The sequence below is a fragment of the Hemicordylus capensis genome, chromosome 2 (assembly GCF_027244095.1).
Source record: "Hemicordylus capensis ecotype Gifberg chromosome 2, rHemCap1.1.pri, whole genome shotgun sequence".
NCBI classification, from domain to species: Eukaryota; Metazoa; Chordata; class Lepidosauria; order Squamata; family Cordylidae; genus Hemicordylus; species Hemicordylus capensis.
Window position 1 is genome coordinate 323,794,687 of NC_069658.1, and position 27,905 is coordinate 323,822,591.

Here is a 27,905-nt window from a genome sequence, read left to right on the forward strand (position 1 = left end):
TTTATGAATTTTTAATGTGTTATGTTTTATGTTTTTAATTATGTACACTGCCTAGAAATTTTTATACTAGGCAGTATATAAACAAACAAATAAATAAATAAAGTTCTTGACTTGAAAAGCTGGTTATGATGAAGCTTTCCAAACATATTTAAATCATTAAAATTCTACAGTAAATATTTTGCATTAGTGTGCACTATCAGCTTATATTTTACTACACACTGCATGTTTTTGATGGCAATGAGCTATGTACAATAAGGCTGTCTATACTAGGTCAGGTTACAGATCTTGTATGGTTGCTGGCTAATGACAACACATGTTTAGTAGTGGGTGAAACTACTAGGATGATATTTAAAAGCAGTGGGTTACTACTACCATGCTACCAATTGCCAGATCTTTGCTAAGTTATGATCAATATAACTTCAACATCACTTCTATCTTCAGCTTTTTTCAGCATAACCTAAAATTTTCCCTTAACATTAATCTACAATAATTACCTTCAGTTATAGACTTAAAGGTACACAGAATACTTAAAGGTATTCATTCCTTCAGTCCAACAAAGAGACATGGAAATATATACTGGAATTAAAAATAAAGTGGACAAATAATTGATCTAATTTAAGAAGTTTAAAGTACAGATGGCCTGAGCCCCAAACTTTACTGCTTTTTGCCTTTCCAACAGCAATCTTTCATAGACCACTTGTAACCATTGAAAATTGTACAATATAGGAAAGCCTCATTATCCATGGATTCACGTATCTGTGGATGGGTAAAGGACAACTGACATAGGAACATAGGAAGCTGCCATATACGGAGTCAGACCATAGGCCCATCTAGTTCAGTATTGTCTTCACAGACTGGCAGCGGCTTCTCCAAGGTTGTAGGCAGGAATCTCTCTCAGTCCTATCTTGGAGATGCCAGGAGAGAACCTGGAACCTTCTGCTCTTCTCAGAGTGGCTCCATCCACTAAGGGAGATATCTAACAGTGCTCACACATCAAGTCTCCCATTTATATGCAACCAGGGCAGACCCTGCTTAGCTAAGGGGACAAGTCATGCTTGCTACCACAAGACCAGCTCTCATCTCAGGAAGGGGAACTATATTGAACTTGCGAATCCGCGGGTCGAAGGTGGCCGGAAATGAATGTGGAGGTTATTTCTGGCCACCATTTTGCTTCTCGGAGCCACAAAATGGCTCCCTTTAAAAAAAAAGGGGTTTGGGGTCATTCTGGAGGCATAGCATGAAGCAGGGGAGGCAGCAAAGCATGGTAAGGAGATCTCCCCCCCCCACGGTTTCACCCCAAATTTGGCCCAACTCCCAGCAACCAAGAACCTAACCCCCAGTTCCCCATTGAAACAATGCCTCAGTATTTGCAGTTTCCATATCTGCAGTACAACCACGGAACAGAACCCCCACGAATATCAAGTTCCTCCTGTATACTAAATAGAGACCTATGAAACAAAGAATTGAGGTTTTGTTTCCTTTGCAACATCTTCTTGGTACTCATTCACACACATATATAACCACACACAGAGAGCACTTCTTTGAATTCTATGTAAGAAGATTACGCAAATAGGAAGAAGCAGACTCATCCGCTGCCCAAATCCTATCTGTTTATTCATTCATTCATTCACTCACTCACTCACTCATTCATTCAATTTCTATACCACCCTTCCAAAAATGGCTCAGGGTAGTTTACACAGAGAAATAATAAATAAAAAAGATGGATCCCTGTCCCCAAAGGGCTCACAATCTAAACAGAAACATAAGATAGACACCAGCAACAGTCCCTTAAGGTTGGAGTGAGGCAAAATGTATCCCACCATGTATCTTCTATCTGGAGTTGAAATAGTTGCCTTCCTTTCTCAGCATGCATGGTGAAGAAAGCAGGTGCAGTTCTTGCAGGGTATGGGGAGGGGAAGAAAAAGTGAAATCAATACTCTAGAAGTGCTATAGGCATTCTGCACGTGTCACAAAATATCTCTTCATTTTGGGATGCTTTCAACAAACAAAGGGATCCTACCTACTCAATAATCAATAATAATAAAATGATTTCTACTCCACTCTTCCAAAAGTGGCTCAGGGTGGTTTACACAGAGAAATAACAAATAAATAAGATGGATCCTTGTCCCCAAAGGGCTCACAATCTCAAAAGAAACATAAGATAGACACCAGCAACAGTCACTGGAGGTACTATGCTGGGAGTGGGTAGGGCCAGTTACTCTCCCCCTAAAAAGAATCACCACGTTCAAAGGTGCCCCTTTGCCAAGTTTGCTGGGGTCAAGACCATAATATCACCTCAAGACCATAATATCCCCTCAAAATCCTATCTGAAAGTTACAGCTCTGGTCAAACTTCTGTTAATTATTTTTAAAGTGCAAGGCCTTATTCTTAAATTGTTAATGCTACAGTAACTAACAATCTTTGAATAGTCCTTGAAGCTGTTCTCATGAGCCATCAAGCCCAGGCTTACACAGCCTGCAGGGATCCACATGGAACCCAGCGGTGCTTCGGCACTAAACCTATCGCCAAAGCCTCGCTGTTAGCCATGGTTAAGGGAAGGGTGGAAAAGGACTCCCAGGATCGTGTGTGACAGGGAGATGGGAGCCTAGAGCGACTGTCCCCTGGGGGAATCCCCCAGTGCAATTCACTCAGTGCACTGTGTGATTCTCGGAGGCTGGGACAATGAGTCCCAACCTGTTTATCTGTGTTGCTGTCATCTGTGCTGCTCCCTGAAGCTCTGGTCATGTGGGTATGCAGCTTGCATGCCATGGGCTCAGAGCAGTAAGACAGGTTGAATCCTGCCTTTCCACACCGCCTGCATGCAATTGTATGAATAGCCCCTTTCTGTATTCGCACTATTGGAAACTGTGCCTGCACACTCTATCCTTTGGGAAACTTCTCGAACTCCTTGAGATGCTCTGACATACCCTCATGTGTTCAAGCAAGACTGTTAGAGCTGGGTGGACAGTTTTAGATTCTCAGTTTCTGGACCTTTGAAGGTAAGCAAGAACAAAAATAGGTATCACCTGCAGTGGACAGGTGGGAGGGTTGTGTGAATGCACAAAGACCACTCAAAGATTATCAGGTACACGTAACCAACTGTTTATCTTTTTCATGATCCTCTGTGCAGTCACAGTATTGGGAGATTAACTAGTTTACCCATACAATGGCTGGTGCTGCAAAGCAGTGCCAGCCTTAGTTTAGCTTCCAAAGGGGCTACGTGGCCCCCGCTCAGGAGCTAAACTACCGCCCCCGCATCTGATGTCAGACGCGGGGGGGCGTGTCGGGGCCGCTCTTGTGGCCCCTGATTGGTCACCGGCCTGGGGTTCTTTGAACTCGTTGGCCCAATGGTGGCTCCGCCCCTACCTAATTGAAGGGATAAGTTATATATTTTTGAAAGGAGGTTGGCAATTTCACATTTGAGTTCTTTAAGGAATCTTGGATTTTGGATGGATGTTGTCTGGCCCTGGCAATTTGCTAGTCTTCAATTTTTCCAGACAGTTTAGAACATCAACTCTTGTCACTTCTATCTGACTCAGTCCCCGAAAAGCCTGGTTCAAGAACAGGCATATGCTCAGTATCCTCTGCCGTGAAGACAGGTGCAAATAACTCATTTAGTTTCTCTGCAACCTCCATATCCTCTGTAATAATCCCTTTCACTCCCTCATTGTCTAACGGTCCAACCACCTTCCTGGCAGGTTTCCAGTATCTGATATATTTAAAGAAGTTTTTGTTATTTAGCTAAATGTTCCTCACTCTCTTTGTGCCTCCCTTACTGTCACCTTGCATTTCTTTTGCCAGAGTGTGTGTTCATTTCTGTTCTCCTCATTTGGACAGGCCTTCCAATTTCAGAAGGAAGTCTTCTCCTCCTTTATGGCTTCCTTGACTTTACCTATTAGCCATGCTGGCATCCTACTGGACTTAGTGGTACCTTTCCTTCTTTTTGGTATACAATCTAACTGGGCTTCTAGTATTGTGGTTTTGAGTAAGCTCCATGCATTCTGGAGTGAAGATTTGCCCTTTCATCTTTTCACCATACTCTTCATTTTGGAGAAGTTTCCTCTTCTGAAATCCAGAGTGTCTGTGTTAGACTTCTTTGCTGATTCTCTCCCTACATCTCTCCCTACATGTATGCTGAATTTGATCGCACTATGGTCACTGTTCTCTAAGGGGTCCATGACACTGACATCATGCACCAGGTCCTGGGTACCACTCAGGATTAAGTCCAAGGTCGCCTTCTCTCTGGTTGGTTCCAAGACCAACTGTTCTAGGGCACAGTCATTCAGCTTATCTAGAAATTTGACCTCTTTGCCATTACCTGTCTGTGGATTTACTCAGTCTATGTGTGGGTAATTGAAGTCACCCATTATTACTGCCCTGCCTCTCCTTTACGTCTCCCTGATTTCCTCCCTGATTTTCCAACTCCCAGTCACTGTCAGCATTTTGATCTGGAGGGCGATAGGATGTCCCCAGCAGCACAAATCCATAAATGGGGTGCAACTACTGAAAAGGTTCTCTCCCTAGTAGCGACCCACCTCATCTCATTTGACAGGGGCACTCTCTTTTGTGCAGAGAATAAGCAGCTGTTTGGCTGCAAACAGCAGCCAGGGAGGCGTCTGAATTTGTAGCTACAAAGGCAGGCGGGGCCTTAATTGGCTTCACTTGGCATTTAACCTTGAAGAGGTATAAATTCAGACTGCTCACTCTGCACTGCAATGGTTTCAACGGACCGCTTTGGCGGTCACTTCCAGCTCCCTGCTCTTAAGAACTTTGTTCCTGTTTGCTCCTGTGATCTTGACCCTGTGCCTGGCTGTTGACTTGTGACTCTTTTCGGAACCCCCTGGACTATGGAACTGGCAACCAACCCCTCTCCTGGCATTGACCCATACTGGACTTGGTACTCGACTATGATTTATGGACTGACGATTCAAATGTGGTAATTTCCATTGACTTTGTCTTACATACACTTGCTTTTGCTTTGCTGCTAGTAAAAACTTAAGTCCCACGCATTCCATCTGTTGCTTTGATTTACTGCAGGAGTGGGCGCCCTTGACACAAGGCACCAATTCAGGAACTCACCTGCATCTGATGAAGAGAGATACAACTGAGTGGCATCCACATACTGATGACACCTCAGGCCAAATCTCCGGATGACCACTCCCAGCAGTTTCATGTAGATGCTAAACAGCATAGGGGAAAGAATGGAAACCTGAGGAACCCCAAGGCACAACTGCCAAAGGATTGAGCAGTAATCCCCTGGCACCATCTTTTGAAAATGGGCCTTGAGTGGAACCACCTTCAAGCAATGCCTCCCACACCCAACTTGGCCAACTCATCCAAAAGGATATCATGGTCAATGGTATCAAAAGCCGCTGAGAAATCCAAGAGAATTAACAGGGTTGTACTACTGCTGTCTCTCTCTACACAGGCCGTCCCACAGGGTGACCAAAGCAGTTTCTATTACAAAGCCATGCCTGAAGCCTGATTGAAATGGATATAGATAGTCCATTTCCTCCAAGAGTGTCTGGAGCTGGTCAGCCACAACATTCTCAAGCACCTTGCCCAGGAAGGGAATATTGGCCACAGGCCTATAGTTGTTTATATCCTCTGGGTCCAGACTGTGTTTATTTAGGAGTGGTCGAATAATAGCTTCCTTCAATGGAGCTGGGACCACTCTCTCTCTCAATGAGGCATTTAGAATCTGCAGGACCAAGCTAAAAATTCCCTCCTTCCTAGATTTAATAAGCCATGAAGGGCAAGGGTCAAGCATGCATGTGGTTGGCCAAACTCGGCTGAACACCTTGTCCACATCCTCAGGGACCAATAACTTAAACTTCTCCAGTAAAACTAGACCAGGTGTTACTCTGGACACCTCTCCCAATGACCCTGCATCAGCTGTAGAGTCCAACTCATGGCAAATGCGAGTGACTTTACCCTCAAAATGCTGTGCAAATGTGACACAGCGAGCTATTGAGGGTTATAATACATCTTGCCTGGAGCCAGATTTCAAAAAGCTCTGCACCACATGGAAAAGCCCCGCTGGATAACATTGAGAGGATGCAATGGTGGATGAAAAAAAAATTTCTTCTGTTCCATCACTGCCACAAAATAGACTCAGTAATGAACTCTAACCTGTGTTCGCTCAGACTCACATCGAGTTTTCCTCCACTTATGTTCTAGCATCTCCCAGCTTGCTTCATTACCCTCAGCTCAGGTGTATACCAAGGCACTGCACGGGCTCTGCTTTGCTGGAGAGGGCACTTGGGAGTGATTGTATCAACTGCCCGATCCATCTCTCCACTCCAGAGAGCAACTAGAGCTTCGACAGGAGTGCCTGCCATACCAGCTAGAAAATCCCCCAGAGCCCTCGGGAATAGAGATGATACAGAAGCCACAGGCTTGAACAATTTAGCATCATCATAGACAAAACTAAGAACAAAACTAACTCCACAGCAATACCAATGGAAAAACATTTCCCTTTAGGAACATTTTAGTCAGTGGATGAGAAAAGAAAACAAGAGACAAGTGAAGAAGTGAAGTGAAGAAGAGACAACAGCAGGATGTCCTGCAGAAATATGTACCTTTAAGTACCTTTATTGAGGCATTAGACAATCCCAATCAATATTCTCTCTAATTTTTTTCATGTGTTTGTGTGGAATGAGTTTTGTTCTGGGCAGCAGTATCAAGGCAGTGTATGCGCATGTGCATTTAGAATGGGGCTTTCCTGATTCAACCTGAGTGGGATCTAAAACTAACTGAACAGACATCCAAAAACTTGTGAGCGCATGCACTTGCGCACACCTTAGAGGGAACACTTGTCTCTATGCTTTCAAACATGTTAATTATAAAAGAATTTGTTTTATTGAAGGATCCGCTGGAGAAATGTGGCCCTGTCTTGCATAAATAACAAAGCGCTTCCATTTCAAAGCATATGCCTTCCTTGTAGAAGGCTCACATTCAAGAGAATATTGGACAACATGTCCCGATGCTCAGCCAGGGACAAATCATCCATGCTGTCATCTTGAGTGATTCCAGGTTGTGGTAAATGATTTTGCCTCTGTTTTGTGGCAGAAGAAATGGGAACCTTGGAAATTTGATGCAGTGATCCTGAGACAGTTCAGAAGAATGGGAAACCATCATTGTCTTGGCTGCCATGGAGTAAAAAGGATAAATTTGGCCTCCGCTCTGGTGGGGCTGGGTAGCTGATGGTGGAGGTTATCTGTGTCTGAGGACAAGAGTATGGGTGTGTTGAAAGGGTCAGCAGGCATGGAGGACACAGCTCTTGGAGCCAGAGGACCCTCAAGCCCCTCCTCCTCTTCAGCTTCTGTGCCAGACATGGCATTGTGTGGTGTCAGGGATGGCCCCGGACCATCAGAGTCCGACGCAGAAGAGTCCGATCAGCATGCAGCCATAGACCCAGCTCTTGAGGAGCACCTTCACAATGAGTCTGAACAGGGTCAGGAGGGGGGCTAGAACTGACAAGCCAGGGATCCCTGACATGCCCACTGGAGACCACCAAGGCAGGGAGCGGGTACCCTTCTAAAGCCCTTCGCAAGGCCTTGGAACCAGCGGATGCCACAGCAGAGAACACCCCTGTACCCTACAAGACAAAGAATCCCATACCCGGACAATCACAGGTGTGGAGGGGTCCCCTCGAAGCCCCTGCTGGACTCAGATTAGGAGAAGCTCTCCCATCAGCCTAAACAATGCCAGAGGAAGGCCCGTACAGCTGTCCAAGAACTCTGGCAGAATGCTCACATAGCTTCCAGGAAAGAACTCAGGCCAAGGGCTAAGGAAAGGGTCTCCTTGTGCGGAAGAGTGCTATTCATAAGCCAGCAATCAAGCAGCTCCAGCTGCAACAAATGGCTCATTAGGCTCTGCTCTGCAAGCTTCAGTTTTATAAGCCCCTCAGTTTATCCTACTCATTGTTAGAACAATAGTTCTTGCTGATCCTGTCTTTAGCTCCCTTGCTTCTGGACTCAGCCAGAAGCAGAGACCTTCTTGCCCAGCTCATGCTTCCTGTCATCACCTACAGCCTGGTTGCCCAGTATCTGCCTTCATCAGTAGTCCTGCTCAAACCTTTGCCCATACCTGTGATCTGCCTCTGCAGTGTGACTTTGCTGGCATACACCTCCATTAAACTGTGAGTGAGCACTCCTGGCTGTGTGATATTTTCTATCAGTATGTTGGAGAACAGGGTGTCCAGGCCCCTTCTCTGGTGGGATAGCACTTGTGCTCAAGAGCAAAGGTCCAAGAGGTAGCATTTTATGAAAATCAAGAGTTGAGACCAGGTGGCTACACACAGTATTTAAACAAACGTAGAATGCTATAGATGGGGCTACAGCTGTAGTTGAATGTGCCTATATGGAAGTCAGAATTGTGCTGGTATTCACAGTCCTAGCCTTACAAAGTCAGAGTATAAAGTGCATTCTCCTCCTGAAGGAAAAGCAAAGACAAGAGGCAGGACAATGTCTTGAAACATGGAAGTTTGTGGAATGAAAGAGTTGGTATCCTGGGTTCAGGAAGTGGACCAGGCTGTAGTAGCAATGTTGTTGTAGATGGATAAGATATGAACACTGGAGAAGGGAAAGTGGTCTGTGGAGGTCATAGCTCCATGTGAGTCTAGAGATGGTAGTCAAAAATAGCCATGAGGGCAGGGCACTCAGTCTCCATGGATCAGTGCAGAACATGATGGCAAGCAATTTTGGTAGTGATACTACCAGATGATTGATAGTTTTAGTCAGGTGAAATGCAGCAATAACTGCACTGCTACTTATTAAAGTTTTGCCTGGATAGGGAGCAAAAGCATATTTTTGTCAATTGTCACAGTGGATAAGATCCGTGTTATCCTCTCATGGATAGATACAAGGCAGAGCTGGGGTTATTTCATGGGCATCAGTCACATAAACCTGCTGGAGATCAAGGTGCCAAGGGGATGACACCCTAACTTGATATCCAGGAGATCCAAGTTTTGAGGAGGCTATGCCAGCAGGAAGTTTTTCCAATTGGATTCAAAATCAATACATTTAATGTTCTCTATGGTATGGGATAGAAGATCCATGAGTCAAAGGAACTGGTGCAACAGTTTCACCAAGATAGGCTGAAATGATACAGCAGCAGAGCTGGGAAACTACCTCTTTTTCTTATTTGAAGTCTTCAAGAAGATATTCATCTAACTGGAGTTTTTGTGGCTTGGGTTCAGGAGGAGGGTTCTGACTGGCCATTGGCCCTGAAAAGACTGAGAGGTAGGGCCCTCATTGGACACTGAGAACAAGGAAAGCTGGATTATTTGAGTTTGTGTCCAAGGAGGATGAACTGGAGAGTCAGGTGAAGGTGGTGGTGAAGCCACAGTGGGTCTGTTGGACGATCAGGCCATAATCAGGTCTAAAGGTAGAACTCAGTGATCAACAGTTGTCAAAGCCACAAAAGTAGATTATACTGCATAACCAGGCTGAGAGGATAGTTTACAGAAAGCATGAATAATGCTTTCCCAGAATAGAGGCCTGAGATAGGATGACCGATTTCAGCCAGCCTGCTTTGTAAAAATGCAAACATACAATGTGAACACAAACTGGTCTTGTGCGGCTCTAGACAGACAGAGTAAGTCTCTGGTGAGTTAAGGTATTTTTCATCTGCTAAATGCCAACTATTGGGAAATGGCCCTATCAGCCACAATTCCAGCACTGTGGCCAGGATGAGGCAGCATCTAGACAGATGTTATTGGGGGAAAGAGGGGAGTACATACTGAAATAACAAACAGAGTTAGAGAAGGAAGAACTAGAGGATGAAGAAGAATAAAACTTTGAACCAAAGAAAGGTTAAAACAAGCCTGAATGGCCTTGGTCAAGCTCATCTGAGGTGTAACCTATGAGCAGAAGTTTTAATCAGTGCCCCTGCTGCAGCAGTCAAGGAGGAGTTCAAGAGAAAGCCAGGGGCCATGCATTCTTAGGCATGCACTATTGCTGGGGCTGGGGCATGGCTCATGCCAAAATCTTTAAGACTAATTTCTTGAGGATTCTGTTTGTGCTTTACACAGGTGCAGATTCCATATGTTTGCCACATCAAGACCACAAAGAAATTGCAATGTAATCTTCCAATTACATGCTTCCCCCACTCTTTTAAGTCTCAGTCCATAGTATGTCTAATACATGGAGATACATTTTAGGAAAGAGAGGCATTCTTACAACTAATACCTGCTTCACAGAACTGCTTCTTTCTTTTTCCATCAGTCACACACTCCCACCTTCTACTCTCCCAAAAACAATGGGCTCAAATCAGCTCTGAATGATTGGACAATCATCCCAGTTAGTCATCTGCCTGCCTCACCATCTCAGTGTACCACACACTTTAAATATAAGTGCAAGCAGTTCCTAGCCCTGCCATAAGAAAACTAGTTCTTGCCAAGGCAACTTACAGAATATGAACTAGAGTAGCTCTCCTCTTCCAGGTAGTTCAGGGGCAAAGAAATGGGGAAGAGAAACAAGTTCATTTGGTGGTGCATATAAAAATAACCAATCGTTTCCCTCCATTTTCTTTTAGAAGTTAGCATTGTGTACAATACATGAGGGCATATTACAATTGGAAATTTATGTACATTCCCCTGTAATGCCTGCAAGCAGTCCATGGATGATGTAAATACATGTCAAATATGCACACATGTTGATGTTAATTGTATAGCAGGCTAGGTTAAAGAGGAACTCACAAGAATGTATATTCAGAGAAAATACAGAACAAGTGTTGATATAGTTTGAAAAGTGTTAAGGCTTTCTCAAACATCCAAGCTGAACATGCACAATGGGCTTAACAATCCATTGTAGATCTTGAAATGGCAGTCAGAAATCTCTCAGCCATGTTCTGCTTCTTTGAACCTCTATATTAATCCCAGATTCTGCTATTCAGAAATTTCAGCATCGATAGTAAAAATAATTTCTTGTGTTGCACAACTTCATAGAAAATACAGTGATGTCACTCTTGCCAAAGCCATGGAAATTCTAGATAGGCTCATATCTGCCATCATGAGTTATTTTTGACATTTGCTTGCAAGAATATTTGCTTACATAAGAGTTCCATGTTTGACCTTCTGAGTTACTAGGCTGTAAGTAGATACCACCATAAAATTTTCATGGTGACATGAAATAAAAATGGAAATCAATCCATCAATCAATGTTTGTTGCAGTCCATAGACAAGAAGAAAAAAGAACAGCCATAGTTATACCACCATAAATGGTAGTAAAATACCAGACAGTAAAATCCATATTTTCCAGACATCAGGAAACCAAAGGTAACCCCCACCCCGTTGTCACAAAACAATTCTGTCTAACATCAGTTTGCCAGTTTTCTTGTTCTGACAGCAACTGACAAGAATTTAGCCATGGCTAAGGTCACCCTTGAGACTTTATTAATAGACATTTAACATAAAACTGATTGGATCTACCTGACAGTGCAGTCAAAATCAATTTTTGGCGGGCTCCAGAATAGAGACTAGGACAACAAAATATGCTCCACTGACTCAATGTCCTGATCATTACATGGACAAACGCTGAGAGAAGAGAATCCCAGCAGATCTCCCCTGAAAAACCTGTGAAGGGAATACATTAAGTCTTGCCCAAGAGAAAGCGGTTCGCTACTTTATTACATGGAAGCTACTGAGGTAAGCAGCTGGCTGAAAGGCACTTTCATATATGATGCCAAAAAGATCTGGTGAGCAGGATGTGCAAACGGATACAGAATGGATATATTCCAGAGTCCTTGCTTTACTAGAGCTACTGCAGAATTATATCCTATCTGGAGAAGGGAAGCAGGTGCCAACCCAATATGCCATGCTCTATGAGCTATCGGTTGCCCAGAGAGATGAGACAATAAGAACTATACAATTTCAGTCAAAATTAAGGGCCATCAACCAACCTCAAGGAGGCACTGTTATGTCTCCATGACAGTGCCCACACTAGAAATACATTTTGGGGTATATAATAGGGCTTGTAAAAAGCTATCTTGCACACGATTCAGATCTGAAGACACTCCCTTAATCCAAATAGTAGCTCCATAAAGGAACTGAGCAAATACTTTAATGGCAGCAGGAATATACTGGCCCCCTTTAGTATAGAAAAAGCTAAGAAGAGCGGTCCAAGTAAATGAAGCTTTCTGGGAAGCATGAGATCTATGTTTGGGCCATGAAAGGGAATGATGACACATAACCCAAGTATAGAAAGCTTTTAACCTGTTCCATAGCTTGGTTGTTAAGGAGCCACTTACGGTAAGGAAATTTCTTACAACTAGCCGACCCCGCACAGAGCATCTGTGAGCTCTTTGGGGCCGGTGGTTACCTGCCCCCCCCCACCTTCTGCCCCAGTCTCCACTTCCGGGCCCAGACACCTCTCCTCCCCACCGCCACTTCTGCCCCCGCACTTTCTTTTCCCCTCCTGGGCCTTACTTCTGCTGCCGGGCCAGGCCTGCCTCCACGGCTGAGCCCGCTGTCGCAGCGACCAATTCTCCTGGGTGCACCTCAGCCAATCAGCTGGGTGCTGGGACGCACATTCCAAGGCACACCCAGGAGAATTATATATATATATAGATAAGAGGAGAATTTGGATAGCAGATGACTACGCCCAGGTTGAGAATGAGAAAGAATGACTGCATCAACACACAGATTTTCCTAGCACCAAGTTCTGGCAGGTGCTCCTCAGGCTCATTTAAGGTACTTTCAAGATCAAATATAAATTAAAGAAGTCAGGCACTGATATACATCCTTGCCTCACTCCCTTAAACATGGGGATATATTCAGTGAGCTGCCCCCCATTACCTTATCTAATTTGAAAGAGATTATTGCTATACATAAGCCACCTAATGGCACAGCGGGGAAGGAACTTGCCTAGGGAGCAAGTTCTTCTGGTGGTCATCTGTCTATTCAGACAGATGGGCTTCACATTTGTGTCAAGTACACTTCAGGAAACTTTCAAGCTTTTCTCTCCAGATCAACATTGTGACTCTTCCCCCTACATCCCTAGGTAACATGCTCTGTACCCTCCTCCTCAGTTCTGGAGTCCACTGCTACACTGCTCTGCAGTGGGGAAGGATGGGAGGGTATGTGAATGGACAGATGACCAGCAGAAGAACCTCAGTTTCAGATAAGCTACCTGATCTTCTTCTGACTGGTCTCTGTCTGTCACACAGATGGGTGCATCAGAAGCTCTCATCACTGGAGGAGGGAACCAGAGCCCAGAAACCCAGAGAGGTAGATGAACAGCCACAGTCCATCAATGGCTGTAAGACAGACCTTCTGAAGGCTGAGTCTTTCCCTGCCTGGATGTCTAGAGCATAATGTCTTATGAAGGTCGTTGAGGTGGCCCATGTTGCAGCTTGGCAGATTGACTCCAGCGGCAATCCCTGATCAAAAGCCGTAGATGTTGCTATCTCCCTAGTTGAATGAGTCCTGATGGTTGCAGGGGTTGGGGGGCAAGTTAGCCTGGTATCTGATAAGTCTGCACTATCCAAATGGAAATGGAATGCGCAGATGACCATTGGCCCTTGCAAAGCTTCCCATAAGTCAGAAAGAGCATAGAAGATTGTCTGAAGGAAGACGTGCATTGAACATAGAGTCCAGTGTGTGTCATTTGTAGCTTGGGAGTGCTCCTGGACCCAAAGCTCTCCCTGGTTTGTCAGCTTGAGGTGGTGGCCAGGAGCGCTTTTTATCAGCTTTGGCTGATACGTCAGCTACGTCCATTTCTAGAGTTGAATGACCTTAAAACAGTGGTACATATGCTGGTAACCTCCAGGCTTGACTACTGTAATGTGCTCTACGTGGGACTGCCTTTGTACATAGTCCGGAAACTACAATTGGTACAGAATGCGTCAGCCCGATTAGTCTTTGGGACAACACAAAGGGACTACATAACACAAGTTTTGAAAGAACTGCACTGGCTGCTGATATGTTTCTGGGTGAAATACGAAGTGCTGGTTATTACCTATAAGTCCCTTAATGGCTTAGGTCCAGGCTATTTAAGAAAGTGCCTCCTTTGTCATAAACCCTGCCGCCTGTTACAATCCTCTGGAGAAGTATGGTCATAGATGCCACCAGCTTGTTTGGTAGTGACCCATGACCGGGCTTTCTCTGTGGCTGCCCCAGAGTTTTGGAATATGCTCCCTACTGAAATAAGAGCATCTCCTTCTCTGTTTGTTTTCAGGAAGAACCTCAAGTGTCTCCTGTTTTTGCAGGCTTTTTAATTAGAATTAATTTTAATAATTTTAAAACTTGTGTTAATATCTGTTTTATTCTATTGCCTTTTTATGTATTTTAATTTGTAACTTTTAAATATTTTAAATTTTGTAAACTGCCTAGAGATGTACATACTAGGCAGTCTAGAAATATGATAGATAGATAGATAGATTTGTCTTTGTCAGCAGAAGTCAGGCTAGGGAAAAATACTGGCAGGGTGATCAGCTAAGACTTACGGAAGGTATAAACCACCTTAGGCAGAAAAGATATGTCTAGCCTAAGTGTAACCTTTTCCTTTTGGAAAATTAAGTAAGGTGGGTCACCGCACAGTGCCCATAGCTCTCCCACTCTTTGGGCAGATGTTACAGCAACAATCAAAACTGTCTTTAACATCATGAGACGAAGGTCACAAGTTGCCATAGGTTTGAAGTGTTTGCCTGCGAGAGTGGACAGAAACTGGTCAGATCCCATGGTGGTGCTATTGTTGCGGCATCTGGATGTAGGTACGCTAGGCCCTTAAGGAATTATTTGACCTTTAGCATGGTGAATAGAGAGGTAAAGGAAGGAAATGACCAAAAAGCTGAAATCACTGCCAGATGTACTTGTAAGGAAGCCATTGACAAATTCACTTTCTTGAACTGTTGTGATAGAATGAGTGTCAGAGGGGCCGAGGTAGGATCAGAAACTCCCGATCGCAAGGAGTTTCCATTTCACTTTGTAGGAGGTCATCATGGAGGACTTCCTAATGCTGTTAGCACCTCCTTCAGTTCTGATGGTCAGTCTGTTGAATTCTCCACGCTGTCAGGTGCAGGGTAGCCATGTCTGGATGAAGGATCCTGCCCTATTGTTGCGACAGAAGTGTAGAGTGGAGAGCAGATGGTGAAATCACCTCCATGATAATTGTAGTAATTGGGGAAACCAATGGTGACGTAATGAGTATGTAGTTCGTCTTGTCTCTTTCTATATTTTGTAGTATTTGTGGAATCAACAGAATTTCCACAGGGAAAAGGTAAGTGAAAATGTTCGACCAAGTAATCATGAAAGCATCCCCTTTTGAATTCTACCCTATACCTGCCCTGATATAGAAGATAGGGCATTGGTGGTTGTCTGAACTGGCAAACAAGTCTATTCAGGGCTTTCCCCAGATCCAGAAGATGTCCTTTAACACCATAAGGTGTAATCAACACTCATGCAAAACCATTTGGGTTCTGGTCAAACCATTTACCACTGTGTTGTGCTGGCCCTTTATGTGAATTGCAGAAAGATGGATGTGGTGGTGGAGCACCCAGTGCTAGATGTCTAGGGTCAGGGCCAGCAGGGAGCATGACGCCATTCCTCCTCGCCTGTTCACATAAGCCTTCGCCATAGTATTGTCTGTCATGATCTGCATGTAGCAATCTATAAGGTTTGGCCAAAAACCCCAAGAGCCTTGAATATTGCTAATAGCTCCAAGTAGTTTATGTGGTGCCTCACTTCCTCCCTAGATCAGTGCCCGTTTAAACAAAGATCTCGAAAATAGGCACCCCCACCCTTCTTCCAATGCATCCATGGTGATGTAAGCTTGGAGAACTGGTCTGGTGAAAGGTATGGACTGCTGGAGATTTGACTTGATAGACCACACTAAGCAAGAACAGTCTGAACCAAATGTGGTACCTCTAGAACCTTTGATTGATGGTTTCTTAGAGGTTTGGAAACACTGAGGAACCACCTCTGAAGGGGTCACATGTGAAAACAGGCTGTAGGTAAGTCTGCTGTTGTAGAAGCCATCACACCTAACATTTGTTGTATTTGTCTTGCAAGGTGGTACGGTGGCTGTTAAAGAGTGGAGGCAATATTATTGACCTGTTCTATACTATAGTCTGGTAAGGTCACAACAGCTGAGGTGGAATTGAACACAATGCCTAAAAACATTATTTTGCATGTGGATACTAGTTGAGATTTCTTGTGATTTATGTTTAGGCCTAATCATTGCAGGAGAGAAGTTGTCTCTTGAAGATCACCTCAGAGAGTTGCTGGACATGGGGGCCACTAGGAGGCAGCCATCTAGTTAGAAAAGATTTGTATTCCTTTCTCCTGTAGGTGGCTAACCACAACCACCATGCATTTTATATACACTCATGGGGCAGAGGAGAGGCCGAAGGGCATCGCCTTGAACTGGTATGTGCGTGGTCCTATCTGAAAACATAGAAATTTTCTTTGTTGGGGCCGAATTGTTATATGGTAATAAGTGTCTTCTAAATCTATGGAAGTAAACCACATTCCCTTCAAGAGTAGGGGCAGAATTTCTGATACTGTCAGCATCCCAAAGCACTTGTAGATGATGAAGGAATTTAGGTGTCTGAAATCTAGAATGGGATGCAGCCCCCCATCTCTCTTCAGCACCATAAAGTTGGGGTGGGGGGAGCCTTCTGTATGATGGTGAAGAATGGCTTCTATTTCCCTGTGTAACACAGTGTCTGGATTCATGATTCTCCTTCCAGAGCTTGGGGGATGATCCCTGAACTCTCTGGCATAACCTAAATGTATCATAGTGTGTGCCCAATTGTCCGAGGTGATATGTTCCCACACTTTCATATAAGGCTTCAAACACTTTCCAATCCAAGGGTAGTTATTTCTGCTTGTGGTAGGAGGAGGACTTAGACTTCGGCTAGAGAGCCTTGTTCACAGGAAAAGGCTTTCTCTTGTATTGTGAGTATCAGTTTTGATTTAAAGGATTAGTTATAGCTTGACTGGGTGGAAGGCCTGGATGAGGAGGCCTTTTGGGCTCGAAAGGGCCTGTTGAACTTCAAGCTAGTTGAAGAGGAGAGGCTCATTGATTTCACCATGTTCCACAGTTTTTGGACTCGTTACAATGTTTTGTCTGTCTGAGTCCCCAAAAAGGCTAAGCCATCAAACAGTAGTTCTTCTATACACATTCTGGCCTCTGGGGTTAAGCCAGAAGAGCATAGCCACACATGTCTCCATAAGGTTATGGAGCTGGCCATGGCTCTTGCTGCACAGTCAGTGGAATGTCTGAAACCGTGTAAGAGTTGCTTGCTCAGCTTGAAGGCCTCTCATTGCAAGGACAACACAGCCTCCTTGTCTACTGGGGGCAATGTTTCCAGATGTTGCATCACTCTCTCCCACAGCAAGTGACTGTACCTGCACATGCACACCACTTGGCAAAGAGGTACCTTTTTAACATGGTGATTATCTTTATTTAGCAGGGGGAGAGTAACTGACCTATACACCCCCAGCACAGTACCTCCAGTGACTGCTGCTGCTGTCTACCTTGAGGCTTCTTTTTAGACTGTGAGCCCTTTGGGTACAGGGATCCATCTTATTCATTCATTCATTCATTCATGTTTCTTTGGAAACTTTTGTTAACATGTAGTATATAAATATTTGTTGTTGTTATTGTTGTTGCTGTTAGTACCTGTAGTTTGAGTTCTTTTGTTGAAGATTCTATGTAGAGTACAAGTGTCTGCCTACAGCGTCTAACTTGTGACCCTCTCTGTCGATTGGTTTGGATAACATTTTATTTCTTGACTTAATTGGGGCTGCCTCTACTACAATGGAATTGGGAATTGAGATAGATAGATAGATAGATAGATAGATAGATAGATAGATAGATACTTTATTTACAGGCAATGGCCAAAACAAAACAACAACACAAATAATAAATTCCAGCATTCATCATTAACTCAGTCATTAACTTCAGCATCAATCAATGAACTACGAATTCTAATTGCGATGTAAAAAATTTTTGCTACAATATGAGAGATGCAAAGTACATTATCTTCAAGTAAAAATTTCACCAGAAAATCATCTGATTGATGTTGAAACCTAGAAAGAAGTGGCAGAATCAAATGACATCTAATGTTACTGTAGAATCTACAGCGTAATAAAATGTGAGTGATTGATTCAGGTTCACCTGAACCACAAGGGCACAAGCGAGCCTCCAAGGGTAGATGTTGAAATCTCCCCATTAATACAGCTGAAGGAAAGGCATTAAAGCGTGCTCTTGAAAAAGCCCAGCGGAACTTTCTGACAGTTATGATAGACAAATATGAAGCCGGGGGAAAACCCACCCTGGCCTTAAACTGACTGTAAAATGCCGGCAGACAAGCCAGCTGGTTCTGAAACTCCATATCATTTAGACTTTGACTAACTAATTTTTTTTTGCATTCACTAGGTCAGTTTCTAATAAAAATTCAGGATCTAGGCCAATACTGGAAAGTTTATTCGTAATTGTTACCAGCCAAATAGGCCAGGGTGTAGCCGAAAGAAATCCAGGCACAAGTCCCACAGGCTGGAGGTGAAGCTTCAGCCAGTAAAAAATAATCTGCAACCATGCCTTGGTCTCAATCCTCCACAACCCAGCCTCCTGTTGTAGCACCACATTAGGGGTGCATCTAGGTGTACCAAAAAGCGCTCTTAGAAAGCCCGACAGTACCCGCTGTAGGGGCATAAAACTATCAAAGGGGCCCAACTGAACTCCATACAAAAGTTGTGGGACAGTTTTAGCGAGGAACAATTTAATGGTGGCAGGAATATATCCTCCGCTCTGCGCATGGTGAAATCTCAGAATAGCTACCGCGCTTCGTTGAGCCAGATCAGAAACCATTCTAGCTGTTGTTATATTGAAATATCACACCAAGATATTTTATTTGCTTTACTTGTTCGACTTTATGTCCCACAATAGTCCATCTAAAACTCTTAGCTTTATTGTTAAAGTAAACTATTTTCGTTTTGGAATAATTGATGACCAGATGTTCCTCCTGACAATATGTTACCAAAGCCCCCAGAGCTCTTTTAAGGCCTGATCTAGTTTGGGAAAGAATCACTGCATCGTCAGCATACATCAATAGTGGCAGCCTTCTGTTTGCTAATATAGCGGCAAAAGTATCCAATTTCTGTAAATCGTTTACATAAAAATTAAACAAAAACGTTGCAAGTATACATCCTTGTCTCACACCTTTTGTAGTTGGGATTGCTTTAGATAAGTGACCAATAGAGTTCAAACGAACACAGATAGAAGATTTCTCGTGTAACTTATAAAGTAACAGTAAAAGCCGCTTATCAATTGATGTATTAGCCAATTTTGCCCACAATAAATTTCTAGAAATAGAATCAAAGGCTGAACAAAAGTTGACAAATGCAGCAAAAAGTGATCATTTACCCAAGGAAATGTACTTTTCAATAAGAGCTGGTCTTGTGGTAGCAAGCATGACTTGTCCCCATAGCTAAGCAGGGTCTGCCATGGTTGCATATGAATGGGAGACTTGATGTGTGAGCACTGCAAGATATTCCCCTCAGTGGATGAAGCCGCTCTGGGAAGAGCAGAAGGTTTCAAGTTCCCTCCCTGACTTCTCCAAGATAGGGCTGAGAGAGATTCCTGCCTGCAACCTTGGAGAAGTCACTGCCAGTCTGTGAAGACAATACTGAGCTAGATAGACCAATGGTCTGACTCAGTATATGGCAGTTTCCTATGTTCCTAACTGATCTGCCCTGTCTAAAGCCGGCTTGCTCATCTTCTAATAAGCCTTCCTGGTCCAGCCAGGAACATAATTTTATGCATAGATGTTTCGCATATAATTTGCTTATATTTAAGAGACTTATTGGTCTGTAGTTGGATGGATCTTCTCTTTTCCCTTTCTTGAAAATCGGGACAACAATAGCCATACCCCAGTCCTTTGGGATGTGGGCCGTCTGATCAATATAAGTGAATAGAGCAGCCAACACAGGAGCCCACCAGTCAACGTGATCCTTCAGAAGATCAGGAGGTATAAAGTCATTTCCTGGGGCTTTCCCGCCTTTAGGTTGGGAAATGGGAATTGAGTGTTTTTGTAAGAATGGGCAATCTTCAGTTTGCACCCTGTTAAATGTTTCCACTTTTCTGGATATAGGTATGACAGAAGAGGGCTTCTCCTAGAAACTGTGTGTGATATTCAGGAGGGCTTAATTCATAGGTAAGGCCACCATTTGTTGCGAGTCTCCTTTGATCAGGTAGAAGACAGGATTGATAGACGTCTTCATTTCCTCTTTCAGCTGCAGGCCTAACAAAGATGCCATCTTAGCCACCTGAGCAGAGAATGACTAAAGGTCCTCCGAGGGTGATGGTGGTTTCAGATTTCCCACTCAATCTGGAGGTGTAGAGATCGAGGCTTGATCAGGTGAGGATGAGTTGTTGGAATCTTCTGAGCTCGACTCTGAGGCTAAGGATTCAAGAATTTGTTCAGGTGGTTGTGTAACAATGTCCCCAAGAGGTCCCATGGACTGAACTTTCTGTGGCACATTGCCGTCTGGCTCTGTAGATGCAACTGAGATGGGTTGCTCTGGTTGTGTTGCAGAAGGTATCAGATGGTTAGCTGATAAGGTTAAAGTTTGCAGGGGCTGACTCCCGTCTGGGTAAAAACATTCCCGGTATCACTGTCTATCCCATTTTGGGGATGGTGATCTCCTATTCAAGGAGCAGGATCTAGAGGAACAGTGGCAGTATGGAGGGATATGGAATAGTATCTCTGGAAGAGTGGGATCTGGAATAATATCTCTGGTCACAGGTCCAGTGTCTTTCATCGTATCTGTGAGAATAAAGTCTCCTCCTTTCATCACCATACTGATCACTTCATTTCTCTCAGGTCCATAGTAGTCCTCACTGCAATAGGCATATCTGTCCTGAGAGTAGTAAGATGGAAAATATGGAGCCCGCCAGTGTCTGTTATGGCCCCAAGGAGGCGGGCACCCCCCGATCTCAAGCGGCCTGAGTTCAAAGAGTCTCTCTGAGTCCCTCTCATTTTCTATAGAGTATTGGGGATCTGATCTCAGCACCCGGTAGATAGTGTATTGAGGGGGTTCCAGTCTCGGGACTGGGTTTCTCACCTCAGTGATCAATCAGTGCACTGAAGAGATTGGAACCGAGGTAGTGTGAGGCATGGCTTCTACTGCTCTTGGCACCGAGGGTGTGCAGTGCTTTGTTTTCTTAGCCACTTTAGCCAGTTGCACAGGGAGAGACTGGCGGGCCAATTCCAGTAGTGGAGTTAGCATGTGCATGCTCCCTAGTGGAGACTCAGGCCCCTTTGGAGCTCTCTTCTTCTTTTTAGGCATTGGTGCCAACTAGGAGTCAGGCAAGTGTTTTTTATCCTTCTGCTGCCGCTTTGGAGTGGGGCTGGAGCCATCACTCTGTTGGTTAGCCCCCCAATGAAAGCAGAACCAGCAACAGCGCCACTTATCCCTGGCTAGTTGGAGAGGCTGGTAGTGCTGCAGGGGTGGCTGACAGCATGGCGCGGGAGGAGCTGTGCTCAGAATCCCGATTCCTCCCGGCAAGACAGCCATCCTGTGGTGGGAGCTGAGCTGATTGGGCAGTCAGCAGACAAGCCACTATTCAGCTCCAAGATACTGGACACTGACAGGGACCTTGCCCACAATGTCAGGTGGAGTCTTGATGCTCTATTTCAGTGAGCCTAGCATGTAAAATTCTGACAGTGCGCACAGGCTATGACCAAGTGCTATTCACCCAAGCAAAAAAAGACAGAGGTTATGACTTTCAGAAGAGGGAATTTTTGCCTCGCAGTCTGAGCAACGTTTAAGTGTTACTTTATAGGCCATACAACTTTTTGCAGAAATAGCACTTCCCTACAGGGGGGGGGGATGTGGAGTAAATCAAAATGCAAAACTGATAGGTAGAATCACAAAACAAGGAGGGAAATAAAGGAAATTGTTTTACAGGTCGTTGTGAAAGGTTCTCTACTCTGAGGTGATCTTTCTCTAGTGGACAAAGAAGAACCTAGAGGGAGGGTGCGGAGCATGTGACCTAGCGATGTAGGAGCAGGAGCCACAACGTTGATCTGGAGAGAAACATTTGAAAGGTTTCTGAATAATACTTCACACAAGCACAAATCCCATTTGTGTGATGGACAGATACCACTCAGAAGAGCTTTATTATATATATTCTCCTTTTGGTTCCCAGATGGTCCTTAAGATAGCATACAAACCCCCTTAACACACAATAACACAAGCATTTTATCTAGAACTATGGACAAATATTACACTTATATCTCTCCTTCTTCCATGGTCCCTACTTGGTCACTATTACTGATTATTATCTCAATAATTTGTAGTCTATATACTGCTCAATGGGGCAAGTCTGTTCATGGCTATTTAAACCTGTTACTTATAACATGCACTATGAGCAAATCTCAGCTTGGCAAAACATCTCCTGACCCCATGTGTATAACCACTCTCCTGTGGCTAAATGCTTTACAGAACAGCCACAGGAGCACAGAGGAAGGTGGTTTTTCTCACCTGCTGTTTCACTCACAGCTATACCATTGCTGTTGGAGTCAGAGTGGATTCAGGGCCATTCAGCTTTCTCTACGCCCACTGCTGCTTTCCTTTGCCATGTACTGCTGCCTTCTTTCTCAGGGAACCCACCCTAGGTTGGGGAACAGTATTTTATTCAATTTTCAAAATTTTAAAAGCCAAGCTTGGCAGCACTGACAGTGCCATCAGTAACAAAACAAAACAAAAAAGCCCATAAATTCTGACCAGAAATGACTTACAATTGGTAAGCTTAAAAATAGCTTTGCTCACTGTCAGCATGAAAGTACAGCTCTGAAACAGATTATAATGAAGGGATCTCAAGCGGCTTTGAAATTGCTGGAAAAAAGTCCATGACAGCTGTTTTTTCTACCCTGCACTTTGCTTTCCTACAGGAAAAACCACCAGGTCACAATGGTTATTTAAAGAACTGTGCATTAACATTGCCAGAGTCAAAGCAAAAAATTAGAAGGCAGGAGAGCTAGTATAATGGATGCACATGGTTACTTGTGTAGGAGATCATATATTTAGGTATAAAAGGAAAAGCAGTTAGTATACTATGTCAAGGACAGGAAGACACTTTGACCATTTGAATGGCTTTTTAAAGTTGCTCACTGCAGGTAAATGACATCCATATTTTATATTGCATTAAGATATCTGACCTATGACACCAATATTTTATAAAGCATTAAGATAGCTGACCTAACACAAATGGGTACTTTCCCCCTTCTATTTGCACAATAAAAAAAACTTACGTGTAAACTTTGAGAACAAAATCCTTTTCTTCTTTTAATTCAGAGATTGATGGAATTACATCCATGATACTCAATACTGCACAGCCATATGGACGTCGGTAATGCAGATGAGAGGGACCCTTCCTTGAATCATTTATCAACATACGTCCTAAAACAGACAGTTATTGAAATTACAATTCAGCTCCAGTTCTCAACTTCAAAACATCTGTTTCCGAAGTCAATCAAACATGTATACATATCTTTTCTTACTTTCACAACATATATTTCACATATATTTGCCATAAAACTACTGTAAAAATTAAGGGGCTGATTCTTAGATCATACCAATGTATAAGCAGTTAAAATGAGACTTATCAAGAATTGCATCAGCTCAACTGACACAAACCACTATATCTTGTACCTGTTGCCAGAGCAATATTTAGGTTCACGGTGAGAAAAAGCTTACATTCTGCAAGTTAAGACTAAAATGCTTGCTCCACCTGTCTCTCTTCTTCCTATCTGAGATCACTTTCTCTTTCAGAAGGTCAAAAATAAAAAACAATTTAAGCTATGGGAGAGTTGAGAGATTTAGAGGCTAGAAGACCTCTTTGGAAAGGACTGTCCTCTAACTATACCTCAGCTTGTAGGGGTGCATCTACAAATGCACTCTGAAGCTATCAGCTGCTGCATTGCAAGCCTCTAGGTCTTGAGGCCCACCATTGCATCCCTAAAGACAAAAGGATAATATGTTTCTCTGAAGCTGTGGCTCAACAGAGGGAATATACTTTATTTAGGAAACTGGGCTCCTAATAACTGAAGCACAATGGCCAACAATCTGGACCAAGTAACCAATTAAGTATATTTCAAGAATCAAAGAATAATCTCTAAAACAGTGCACTGCTGGTACCTTAGCCTTCTGAGGTTATACTGCATCTACAAAATGATATCACTGCTTTGCTGTCATGGATAAGTATACATAGGGTTATGTGTGTAAGTGATGGAGCTGTAATGAAGTTGGTGTATATTGGGCCATATCTCAGTAGAAATCTCTGATTATTCATCAACCTTTGCAAATGGATCCCAAAGTAGTCCTTTTGTCTATTTATGGGGAGGTGCATAACTACAGGTTGCTTACCTGTAACTTTGGTTCTTCTAGTGGTCATCTGTCCTTTTACACCAATGGGCTATGCGCCTGCGCAGAGACCTCGTTGGAACCTAACAAGCTCAATTCTCCTGATTTAGGTGGGAACCCCACCCCCAGCCACTATATGCGGCTATGCCACTCTACATCCCTTCAGTCACGGAGTCCGCCTTCAGTAGACCCAGTGGGGAGGATGAGAGGGCATGTAAAAGGACAGATGACCACTAGAAGAACCAAAGTTACAGGTAAGCAACCTGTAGTTCTTCGATGTGGTCTCTGTCTTTTACACCAATGGGTGCATAACAAGCTAGCACCCAAGGTGGAGGGAACAAACAGAAACAAGGATGCACTCTTCAAGAAGTATTTATTTCAAAAAAACAAAGTACATCAACTGAAAATAGACTGCAGAGAGTTCTGCCAAACTTAGCATCATTCCATGCCCTAGCATCAATGGCATAATGACGAATAAAGAAATGGGGTGAAGCCCAAGTAGCTGCTTGACAGATAGTGTCCAAAGAGACTTCACGATCAAAGGCAACAGAGGACGCCATGGACTGAACTGAGTGCGCCTTAATGGTCGCTGGCAATTTTTAATGTGTCAAGTTGTAGCAAAGTTCAATAGTAGAAACAATCCACCTAGACAGGGACTGAGCAGAAACTTGCAAGCCTTTGCAAGGCCCATCATACAGAAGGAGTTTTTCTCCACTCTGCCGACCTCTGAACATAGAAAATGCCCTTCGAACATCCAAACGATGCAACTTGCGTTCTGCATCAGATAAAGAGTTTTGAAAAAATACAGGCAAGGTGAGTGGTAGGGAGCGATGAAAGGTAGAAACTACCTTTGGAAGGAATTGAACATCCGGTCGGAGCACAACCTTATCTTTATGAAACTGCAGGTATGGCAGATCAACCCTCAGGACCCACAGTTCACTCACACCTCCTAGCCAAATCCCACAGGGCAGCGTGCAAGCCAGAAGCCCTATTATTTCAGGCCTGCTTTGTAAACCTCTGGCAATGAATGCAGGTCTCGACAATGTGGGATTCTCTCAGGCAGAGAAGACACTAAATATGAGTATCAGGGGAAGGGATCTTAGATCCACAATGAACACATTCCTTAAAGTTCTTTGTGCCCGGCATAGAAAACTTTCGACAGGCTGGGCACAAAGCCATGCCCCAGCCGGGATCGGAGCCAACAAAGATGGGAGGGGGGGCGTAAAAATAAAAATGGCAAGAAAAAGTCGCTACTGCACGTAAAATAAAATAACAGGTGTGAAACAGGGAAAACAGGAGAAAAAACAAGAGGATTCAAGAATTACAGTCCTACTCGTTGCCGAGGCGAAGATTCCATGACATCTACTGAATCGCAGACAACGAAGACTGAAGGGATGTGGAGCGGCACAGCCGCATATAGCGGCTGTGGGAGGGGTTCCTGCCTAAATCAGGAGAATTGAGCTTGTTAGGTTCCCACGAGGTCTCTGCGCAGGTGCATAGCCCAATGGTGTAAAAGACAGAGACTACTTCGAATAACACGCTGCACTCCACAATAATATTGCTAATTTTCTGCTACTAGTAGTGAGAATATATATTGCTAGTCACTGGACATAGAAGCTCTTTATACAAAATTGACATGACAAGGTTTCTTAGTAATGGGCAAGTGGCATGTATGGAAAAACAGACGCATAAAGCTAGACTCTCCAAAAGGGGGTTAATTGGAACACTTTTTACCAGACTTGGTACCCATACATAACACACACTAATTGTCTGGACTACCTTTTCTCTACAAGACTTTCTGGAAAGACTCTCTGATTCAATGACACTTTCAGACTATTATATTGGAGAGGCCTCTGCTTTATAAAACATTCAAACTGACTCTTATGATTGTTCCTACTTGTATGTGTTCCAAAATACTTAGTGAGTTACATCTTATAGTACGAGACTGTAGTCTTTAGTACATTACAATAAAGTTTGTTTGTTTGTTTTAAATTCTGGTTCAATAACAAATTTACTGCCTTGGTAGGAAACTGCTGCTGGCTGCCCCATGACAATTATGCAGGAATGACACTTCTGATTCTAAAAATCTATACCAATAATAGAAAAATATTAAACATGCAATTATTTTCTCCATGAAATTAATCTTTCCTTAAGAACAGATGGTAACTAGCACTACAAATTCCTGCTGACAGTCACTAGATAAAACAAAAATGAAAGCAAAGTAATATTCTTAATTCTATGGCCTGCTGTGCTGAAATAGATAGGAGCTTGAGTGTACAGGTCACAATATCAGCAAGTATTTGCATAGGAAATGTTGATACTCATCATACAGCTGCAGATTTTTAACACACACAAAAATTAACCTGCAGTTTCAAAGCAAGAGGTAAGCCTCAAAGAACACGTGAGCAGTGACTAAGAAACCTTATCATGTCCAGGTTATACACATCTTTACTAAGTCAGGAGTGATGGGCTGTATCTGTTAACAGCATCTGCATTTATCAAAGTACTTTTCACCATCACTACTTGGAGTTCAAGATGTAGGGATTTAGCCAGAGCTACCCCAAGACTGCAAGTGTGAATTACAAGGAGAAGCAGAACCCCACAGAATAACAGATATTCTTCCCCACAACAATGTCCTCCTGCTAAGCAATAGGACAATTGCACTGAAAAATAATTTATCATTTGTTGAAGAGAAGGGGACCTGCTCAAGAGCGTCTAACTCCCTTGCATGCAGGCATTCTTCCAGGGAAATGAGAGGGCCAAAGAGTTGGGGCCATGTGTTCTGTTTCCATGAGGTGACAGAGAGAGGTTGCAGAGCTGAGAAAAATCAAATGTAGCTCATGAGCCATCAGCCATCTACAGATGATATATAACTATATATAATGGCATACTCTCCAAGAAGTAAGCTTTTAATTCACCATTTGGTCAGAAACAGGTATATATATATATATATATTATTTCACCCAGAAAGTCCACACTTTTTGCCCAAATACAGGTTGAGTATCCCTTATCTGGACTGCTTGGGACCAGAAGTGTTCTGGATTTTGGATTTTTCTGGATTATGGAATATTTGCATAATGAGATATCTTGAGCCCCCTTTGCTGCCTCCTGCCAGGGGAAAGCCAGTTTAAGGGTTAACCTGAGGAAGTCCAGGTTCCTAGAGAGGCGACTGGAAAAAAACATTCGGCAATGCGCCTTCCCTTCTGGCCCCTCCCCCGAGAACAGAGCCTTTGTGTCTTTTCCTGCCCATGGGATCTGCGGCCTCCCCCACTTGAAGAAGAGAACTCAGTGGTTGCCAATGTAGGTGGGGTGTGTGGGGATCCCAGAGCCGCAGGGGAGTGATGCAAGGGAGGAAAGCAGGGAGTGGGCTTGGGATGACGGAACCAGGGGAGAATTGTCCCGGGTGGGCAATAAGGGGGATGAGATTTGTGCAGCCTTCTGAAATAAGTATGTTTTGAATGCATGTTTTAAAGCAGCAAAATTGAGAATCTGCAAGCGAGTGAGCTGAGGCGTTTTGTTTTTTGTTTTT

General features: G+C 43.7%; 1 protein-coding gene and 1 long non-coding RNA gene across 11 annotated transcripts in view; one reads left to right on the forward strand and one right to left on the reverse strand.

Annotated features, from left to right (window-relative positions):
* The window catches only part of DOCK3 (dedicator of cytokinesis 3), a 448,426-nt gene that overhangs the window by 268,308 nt on the left and 152,213 nt on the right, over positions 1-27,905 (reverse strand). For all 10 annotated transcript variants that reach the window (XM_053296419.1, XM_053296418.1, XM_053296424.1 and 7 more), the window contains exon 12: positions 23,266-23,413. In XM_053296419.1, coding sequence (XP_053152394.1) covers positions 23,266-23,413 — 148 coding nt within the window. The remainder of the gene's footprint in view (positions 1-23,265; positions 23,414-27,905) is intronic.
* LOC128345071 (uncharacterized) lies at positions 20,101-22,768 on the forward strand. Its single transcript, XR_008316253.1, has 3 exons — positions 20,101-20,163; positions 20,243-20,367; positions 21,920-22,768. It is a non-coding gene; the product is annotated as an uncharacterized LOC128345071 (long non-coding RNA).